This window comes from Brassica napus, chromosome C7 (assembly GCF_020379485.1).
Source record: "Brassica napus cultivar Da-Ae chromosome C7, Da-Ae, whole genome shotgun sequence".
In the NCBI taxonomy this organism is placed as follows: Eukaryota; Viridiplantae; Streptophyta; class Magnoliopsida; order Brassicales; family Brassicaceae; genus Brassica; species Brassica napus.
In genome coordinates, this window is record NC_063450.1 from 30,734,789 (window position 1) to 30,743,387 (window position 8,599).

Sequence of the window (8,599 nt, forward strand, 5' to 3'; positions counted from 1 at the left end):
TTGATGGAAAAAATCGTTGTTTCAGTTATCCGTCACCCAAACTAGAAACCAAAAACAAAAAACTATGATTCAACCATATACACACGAAAAAACCATATAATATACATTCATATATGATTAACAAATACTTGAAATGAAGAATTTGGATTGTTCTGAAAAATCCATCAAAAACTCCTCCACTAACTCCTCCAGCAACTTTAACTCTACTTCTTCTCCCATGGAATCCATTTCCAACCTCAAACTCTCCGGTGAACCAATCTCCGCCACTTCCATCCTCACCACTCTATTCACCGCCAAACTGCTCAAGTCTCCGTCTTCATCCCACCACCGATCTTCCACCCTTCCATTACCCTTTAAACATTCTTGCATCCGGTTTATTGCATAAGCCCCCAACGTCTTGCCAGAGAGAATCTTGAGACCACGAGGTCCGAGATAGCTCGGTGTCAGCTCCAAAAGCAGCGTGTTGACGAGGTCGAACACAAGCTGCTTCACGTTGGTTCCGAGTCTTTGATGTTCTGCCGAGTTCGCGTAGATGCCTCTCAAAGATGGGTCTAGTGGGCTTTCTACGGAATGCCATTTAGACAAAAGGTATGACGACAATGACTCTGACTCTTCATCTAGATCAGCTGCTGATAAGAGTGCGTTGACGAGGAGACGCAAGTCTTCTTCCTCCTCCTCTCTTGTGGAAAGAGTAGAGCGTTTTGATGAGTAGCACCGAGATACTGTTGAGTCGTCGAATGAAAAAATCCGACCAATGGAGGGAGATTTGCCTAGTAAGTTGGATCTCATGGACATCATCATCTCCCGTTCTGTTTTTTCCAAGATTGTTTTGGTTTATAATATGAAACAGGGAAAAGAAAAAGAGTGAACCTTTAGATGAAACCTTACCAAGAGAAGAGGAGGATGATCTATTCAAAACAGAGGAATTAAAAAAGATTCCATCATCTTCATCAAAAGAAGTTTCCAAGACTGAAACTGGACTCGGCTCATCACGCCACTCGCTAGAGTTTCCAAAACTTGCAATTGACAAGCCTGCCTGTTGAGATACAATAAAAAGCATATTTGTTTAAAAGAATACACACCACATGAATGTGATTTTTAATATGCAAATGTGTGTTTATATGATTACAATACCTCCTGAGAAACCAAGCTTCTAGCAGAAACTGATGCATCACATTCTGGAGTTTCCTCAGAAGATCTCTCTTTACTTGCTTTCTTGTTTCTTGAGAAAAGAAACTTTGAGACTTTACTTTTCAGAGACCATTTCAAGCTCTTTGACTTCGTCAACTCTTCAGGACCTTTGGATGCGCCCTTGTTGGTATCAATGGCTCTATGACCAAGACTTGTGGATGATTCAGGGAGAGATTTTGATCTCATAAGGCTATTAAATGGCTTTAAAATGCATTCCTCTCTACTGGAATCGCCAGCTAAGCAAGATGGATACACTCTAACATCATGTCCTTCATTACAATCATTTGCTTCTTCTTCTTCATCACTTCTAAGATCAGTCTTTGAATCTGAAAGTGCAAGCATCTCACCTAAAGAAATATTACCGCCTTTCTTCTCAACAACTTGGGCCTCCTCCTGCAAATTTTGTCTGGATGCTGCCATCAATGCCCATCTTTCTGAAAGCCGTTTCTTGGCCTCTCTGCAGACTGATGACGACTCTGGAGAACCTGAGGCTATGCTAAAAGGCGAAGAAGAAAATGGGCTGTTCATATATTCCCATGAATGCCTAGAAACCGGTGATATGATCTCAGAATCTGCGTAGTAACTATCATCACCTACATAGCCGTTGGAGAAGACAGAAGAATGTGAAGTATCTTCCTTGAGAATCTGTCTCTTCACTCTCCTAGCCACATCTTTTATCTCCTCATAGTCATCCACAGGTAAACCATCTCTTGGAGAGGCTGGACATGAAGAAGCCTTTCCCACATGGCCATTAGGTTTCAGTACAACTATTCTACTAGTTTGCTTTGTCGGATTATATTCATCTTCACCAGGCCATTTGAACAAACGAATACCCTTTTCAACAGGAGACTCAATGCTCTTTGAAGGCTTCAGAATAGTGATACGCTTAGGCGACTTCTCCGGAGTTGGTGGCGCTGTGGAGGACTGGAGGTGATGAGAGAAGAAGTTATTCGACTCCTGCAAAAACTCGAGGAACAACTCCTTGTTTGAACTCAAAACTTCCATAGCTTCTTGGAACTCTTTGGAGTGTCGAAGCTTATCGTCTGTAACTAAACGTTTGGCCTCCAAGAACTTCTCACGGACAATGTCCATCTTCTTTTTGCTTAAACCCTCCACTGGTTTCTCCCAAATCTCATAGACATTTTTACACTCCCCGTGACTTAACGACCTCTTTAGCCGAGGTTTAGAGTTGTTACTCTTTGGAACTATAGCATCCGGTTGTGTCTGAGGGAAAGAATCAAGACCCATCAACTTGGCAACCAAGTTTGTGGAACCGAGATTAAGTTCCATATCTTTGAACATCTCCTCAGCTAGTAGCATCTTCATCGGAGTTCCATTGACTCCAACCGTAAAACCATTCCTCACAACTTTATCTTCTATCTCATCAAACTGTTTACTCTTTATAAACCCTGTGAAACCATCATCCTCATGCCTTAAAAGACTTATAACTTCGAAAAAAAAAAAAAAAGGATAACAGAGAAAAGCCTAACAATCATCGTCAAAGTAGGGTTTATCATCGAGCAGTTTCTTCCCACTACCAACTGTTCCGAAATCGAACAGGTTTACCATACGACCTAAACATCCTTGAACCTGATGAACGTTTCTTCTTCGATTCCGGTTCATTTTCAAAGGCTGAAACATCACCAATTATTAAAGTTAACAAAATGGTTAGAAGAAAACTTTATCAAGCAAATTGAAGAAGAAGAACCAAAGACTAAAATTTGCAAAGATTTGGGCCTTCAAAGAGATTATTAAGGGAAACAAAAATCTTGGGAACTAAGAGCGAAGCATTTACTAGCCGAACAATCACATTAGATAGAGATAACTTCAAAACGCGATTACAAACGCAGCTACTGCGTAGCCGACACTATAAAGGTGAAATGAACAGAGTTTTAGTCTAGAGAAAATTAAAAAAAAAAGGCGAAATCACACGGGAGAACGTTAAAAAGGGGGACGAGATAAGCAAAAGAAAAAGGCGAAATTTCAGGAAAAAGAAAATAGTTTGCTTCCTGAAACAGCGGCGTTTCAACAGACAAAGACAGTATATTACAGAGAAAAGACAAATACCTGTCTGCCGGAACCGGCATTATCCGGTGGCCGGAGTTTAAATGAACAAGCTTTGTTGCCGGAGCCGTGAAAAGATATAAGCTTTTCCGCCGGAATTTTGATTAAGATGGAAGCTTTTGCTCCGCTGTTAAGACTGACTTCCGAGTCAAACACCGACGCGAAACGCGAAACGCGTAGATTAAATGCGATTGATTAAATAGAAGGCGACAGGTACGGAAGTGGCTGATATAAAACGAGAGTGATGTGTTGTCCACGGCTAATGGAGCAGGTTACGACTTTGGACCAACTAACCCGAGTTTGGTTTCTTCTTCGACGCGTTTCTTTTATTATTACAAGCTTGTTATGTAGTAGTAATGTAGTATTAATGAATGATTATTGTCGGATCATTATTAATATTTGGATGATGATTAACATAAAATGATTTCTTAGTACTAATTTCTTCATATCCTTACGATACCAGTATTCGAATATTTATATTTCCTTTGTCAAACTCTATTGTATCATATAGTATGAATTTATCAAATACATTTCTACCACTTTTACAATTTAAAGATTCCAAACTGTAAATGTTATTTAGTTTTGTTAACTAAAGGCAAATAATAGTGATGGTGTATAAAAAAGTTGTTATTGTTAGTTTTCACGTGGGTCTTAAATTAATTTTATTTCTTAAAATACAAGAAAATGTTAAGTTAGTTGTAAAAACAACTATGAGAAAATATTTTCGAAACCAGCGAGTGCGGATAAATTGTTATCATTGCGGTCTAATAAGGCATGCAAACGAATTTAAATTTGAAAGATAAAAGATTTGGAGTATCTTTCAATTATACGCTAATGAAAGAAATAATTATGAACCCATGCTTTCGTGATTCTGCAGTTCTAAAAGAGATTTTGCCGGTTTTTTTTGGCATCTAAATTTCCATACTTTTATTAAGATGATTCCAACCAAGTGGTGTTTAGCACCAACTAAGTTGGGACCTTAGAGTTAACATGGGAAAAACAAAAGCCACGAGACCGATCACCTTTCACAAGGCGATCAGCTCGGGGGTTCTTTAAATGTGAGACAAAAGAAATGGAGCATAACAAAAACTTAGAACGAAGAGTAAGGAATTCATCAAACTCAGCCATAAGACTTGGCCATTCTTCTTCTTACTCAATGAGCCTAACCAGTTGCAGGCAATCTGATTCAAAGGCCATCGATTCGTGACCAAGAGTTAGCGAGGATTTCATGGCCCACAACAGAGTACCGAACTCTGCGTGTAGGGGAGACAACGTTCGGTTACTAGCCAATGAACCGAAGGTTGTAGTCTCATCCTCATTCTCTATCACGAGTCTGTCACCATAGCGAGCATCATCTCCTTTCCATGATGCGTCAAAACGACAAAACGGTCTTTGTGGCGGTCTATACAGTAGCTCCGGCGTAGGAATGTTGCCGTTCTCCTCTGTTACTTCCGGGGTAATTTGCGCCAGTCGCCAACTCTCCGCCTCTGACGTCGCTGATTGTATCACTTCCATTGACGAGATGTCCTTGTTATCAAAGACCTTTGCATTACACGCCTTCCACAAGAACCATATGACCCATGGGGTGCGAGCCAGGCTTTCCTCGGTTCCATTACGAATATGGATCCGATTTAGGATACAGTCAAAGTTGATGTATATGGAGGAGCACGGGAATTCACCCGGATGTAGAGGTAGATGCGCTAAAGCCCAGGTCTATGTGGCCATCGGACACTCAAACAGCATGTGGTTCACAGTTTCCTCGTCATGTCCGCATCTTGGACAGGTCCGAACTGGATGGCAATGACGGTCGGCTAGACGGCTGCAGACAGGTACACAGTTTGACAGGGCCAGCTGCCACATGAAGTGTTTAATTTTTGGCACAGTTTTGACCTTCCAGACCTGCTGTGTTAAGCTGGTAGTACTCGGCTCAGTACATGCCTCAGCGGGTTGTTCATTATCCAAGCGACATTTCTCGTCATATCCGGCTTTGACGGAGTATATTCCAGACTTTGTATGGACACAGCAGAAACTATCAACTTTGAAAGATTTGATGATGCGTATACTAGTTATAAGCGAGATATCTTCTGGGGCAGTAAAATTTTTCAACAACTCCACGTTCCAGCTCTTAGAGTGGCGGTCGATAAGCTCATGTACCAGCATGTTTGGTTTCTGAATAGGCCTTACACCCGATGGCGAGCGGGGAGGATTTGTAGTAAGCCACAGTTCATCCCAAACTCTCGTATTGTACCCAGAGCCGATGGACTTTCGAAGACCTGATTTCAATAGGGGTTTTGCCGCCATTAGGCTACGCCATACGTACGAAGGAGAGCTCGCTTTCTCAACATCGATCGGATTTGTGTTCCTAAAGTATCGCCCTTTTAGAACCTTAGCGAGGAGAGACGAAGGTTATTGTACGAGATGCCACAGTTGCTTGGCCAGCAAGGCCATGTTGAAGTTTTTAAGATCTCGGAATCCTAAGCCTCCGTTGTTTTTGGGAACGCAGATTTTATTCCATGCTATCCAGTGTAGGCCGCCATTATTTTGCTTGGTACTCCACCAGAATCGTGCGATTGCACTAGACATTTTTTTAATGATGTCTTGAGGAAGTAGGAAACATGACATAACATAGGAGGGAAGCACCTGCGCTATTGATTTAATCAGAACCTCTTTTCCTCCTTTGGATAGTAGTTTCGTAGACCATGAGTTTAGACGACTCAGGAGACGTTCCTGGATAAAAGCAAAAACTTGTCTTTTGGATCCACAAATCTTTTCCCGTAACCCCAGATAGACGCCCATACCTCCTTCTCGAACTTTCCCTAGTGCATCTTTTATTTCAGTCTTTATCTCAGTCGGAACCTTGCTACCGAAGAATACAGATGATTTTGAGGCATTCAGTTGCTGTCCAGATGCTTTACTGTAATCCTCAATAATCTTCATGAGCTCTTTACAGAGATTTTACCGTTTATGTTTTTATTTTACTACGATAGAAGGAAATATCTTTATAAAAAAAAACTAGAACGTGGACCATAATGGTAACAGAATTTTAATTTTCTTAACATACCGCATAGAATCAACCAAAAATACCAAATACTCTTCAATCATTTTAGTCTTTTTCTATAAATGTTTAGTTTTGCTATCTGAAAATGCCTAGAGGAAATACTCTTCAATTTTTGTTTTTTTTTCTTTTGTTTGTCAAAAAAAGGTAACAAATATTATTTTCCATTGTCTCTATAACTGTTTTCACTATCTCAACTCACCTATGAAATTATACTATAAATAACTACAATTCTTCTCTTGGAACCCATCATCAATGATAACGTTGCTTTTTATTTTGCGTAAAGAAAACATCAAACATATGCATACGTTTTTGGGGGTTGTTTGATGGATCATTATTAATTTATACAAATTTCAAAGTTTAGAAATTTTATAAAACTAAAATTTTATATTTTCTTTTTTTGAATTGTGATTCTATTGAGTTGTGATTATTTAAGATTTCAATTGACACTCATCCAAATTTTGCAGACAAAACATGTTATTATCATGATCCCGCTTTCGGAGTCCATACATTTCTGCAAATCATGTTTCTAACAGGTGTTCTCTTTTTATTAACCTTACGTACTGTTTGTTGTTTCATTGTGATTTTTTTTTCATTCATTGTGAATTTTGTTTGGTTAATATGATTAATTGGAGAAAAAAAATAATAGTGTGTTTAATTGCTATAATTTTTTAACATGTATGTTTCTCAAAAATGTGTATGCTTTTACTTTCTAAAAGGAAGTTGAATAATAACATTACGAAAATTTTCTCTCTCTAAAAGCTCCAGCTTCTCACTAGTTTTCTTCACTGTTAAAATTGCTTCTGTGGCCGGGGTGCATTTAGCCGCGGCCACCGAAACAATATAAAGATCCATATCTCTTTGGGTTAGCCAAACTTCTCTTCCGTTGATGATCTTATGTCTTCGCTAAAGCGATGTTTTTTGTTGTGTTTTCGATTCAAACAGATCCAAGCTTCCTGTTTTATCTTGATCTGTTTCTGAATCGAGTAATAAAATTCCGATTTAGAGATCAGAATAGGATTGTCACCTCTTTCGTGAAGTCATATCAAATCCCAATTTGTTGATGTTTGGCTTTCTTCTTTTGAGGTTAAGCTCAGGATCCTTTCTAAAGGAAATAAGTATTTTTCCAATTAGTCTTGCCGATGAATCAGTTAAGGGTTAAGCATTCCAAGTGGAAGGAACGGTGAAGATGATGTGCTAATATCAGTTGATTCAAAAAGGGGCTCAAATAAGCTTGGCATTCTAATAGGAACGGTCCAGCAAAGGTTCCACTTCAGGTTCAATTAAACAGTGCATGTGTTAACAACCAAGGATGTAAGATTGTCAAACCATGGCATCGGCGAAAAGCATGGCGAAAAGCGTAAGAGGTTAATTCATTGGTGTCAGAGATCAACAAAGATGAAGAAACCCATGAAACGATGAAGATAGAGAAGCGTCTTGGATGCTCAAGGTGGCGGAAGTTTCACAGTGGCTGAGGATTGACGTCTAAGGCATGATGAACGTGAAGAAGACACGTGCCTTGGTGAAGCAGAAATTGTTAACACGTGGGCAGAATACCCGGCACTCCCACAGCTTCTCTATTTGGACATTTAAATTTGTAATTTTAATGGGTTTGTATCCGAAACGAATGTAAAATTGCCCATTTAGGTTGTTTCAATGAAACAATGTTGACAAAAAAAAAAAAATTTCTAAAATATTTGTAAATCTTAATCATATTTAATAAATATTTTAATATTTTTTATAAATATTATATTCAATCATAATAAATAACTATATTATATTTGAAGAAAAGAAAACATGTATATTTACACCACTCATATGTTAAGAAATTATAATATTTTTTGTATTAACATTTGTATCAAAAATACACTGTGCTCCTGCATAGTAGGGACCATTTATAATACTGGTTAAAATAAAATGATATTTCTAAACGCACAAAGATTATTATTTTTTGTATAAAGCTACATTAAAATGATTCCGCCAATCACAAAAAAACTATAAAATATAATTTCTTAAACAATTTTCAATAATATTAAAAATAATTTTAAAATATTAAAATATATTACATTTGAAATACTAAAAATATTTTAAAACATTGTATTATTATAAAAAGGAATGGAGTATATGTATATTATGCATATGTAACAGTAATATTGATTTTGAAATAAAGAATCTCGAGGTGAAATCCAAATTAATGCATAGAATTTGTCGAATGTCAGTTATTCTTGTCGTTTTAACCACAGTAATCAATCATGCATGGCTGGTTCTGAATCCCTTGACCATGGTTAC

At 38.2% G+C, this 8,599-nt stretch overlaps 2 protein-coding genes across 4 annotated transcripts; both read right to left on the reverse strand.

The window, feature by feature from the left end:
- On the reverse strand, positions 1-3,567 carry LOC106427483. Of its 3 annotated transcripts, none has more exons than XM_013868214.3 (5): positions 3,259-3,567; positions 2,682-2,823; positions 1,135-2,600; positions 889-1,036; positions 1-809 (listed from the first exon to the last, which is right to left on the reverse strand). In XM_013868214.3, the coding sequence occupies exons 2-5, from the start codon at positions 2,812-2,814 to the stop codon at positions 118-120; spliced, it is 2,439 nt and encodes an 812-aa protein (XP_013723668.1). In that variant the 5' UTR covers positions 2,815-2,823; positions 3,259-3,567; the 3' UTR covers positions 1-117. The 3 variants fall into 3 exon arrangements, with proteins under 3 accessions (XP_013723668.1, XP_048619691.1, XP_022562955.1); XM_048763734.1 differs by lacking the exon at positions 3,259-3,567 and adding an exon at positions 2,987-3,191; XM_022707234.2 differs by lacking the exon at positions 3,259-3,567 and having other exon boundaries at positions 2,682-2,971.
- Positions 3,568-4,404: 837 nt separating this feature from the next.
- On the reverse strand, positions 4,405-5,556 carry LOC125590553. Its single transcript, XM_048764150.1, has 2 exons — positions 5,155-5,556; positions 4,405-4,968 (listed from the first exon to the last, which is right to left on the reverse strand). Exons 1-2 carry the CDS (start codon positions 5,554-5,556, stop codon positions 4,405-4,407), a joined length of 966 nt encoding a protein of 321 aa, XP_048620107.1.
- Positions 5,557-8,599: the final 3,043 nt, after the last annotated feature.

Bases quoted from the DNA above. Each gene is read 5' to 3' on its own strand.
- LOC106427483 (XM_022707234.2), bottom strand. From the start codon at position 2,832: ATGTTTCAGCCTTTGAAAATGAACCGGAATCGAAGAAGAAACGTTCAT. The intron at 1,037-1,134 runs GTATTGTAATCA...GTATCTCAACAG, and splicing joins GAAGCTTGGTTTCTCAGGAG to GCAGGCTTGTCAATTGCAAG. The intron at 810-888 runs GTAAGGTTTCAT...TGGAAAAAACAG, and splicing joins ATCATCCTCCTCTTCTCTTG to AACGGGAGATGATGATGTCC.
- LOC125590553 (XM_048764150.1), bottom strand. From the start codon at position 5,556: ATGGCGGCAAAACCCCTATTGAAATCAGGTCTTCGAAAGTCCATCGGC. The intron at 4,969-5,154 runs GTCTGGAAGGTC...ATGGCCACATAG, and splicing joins CTACCAGCTTAACACAGCAG to ACCTGGGCTTTAGCGCATCT.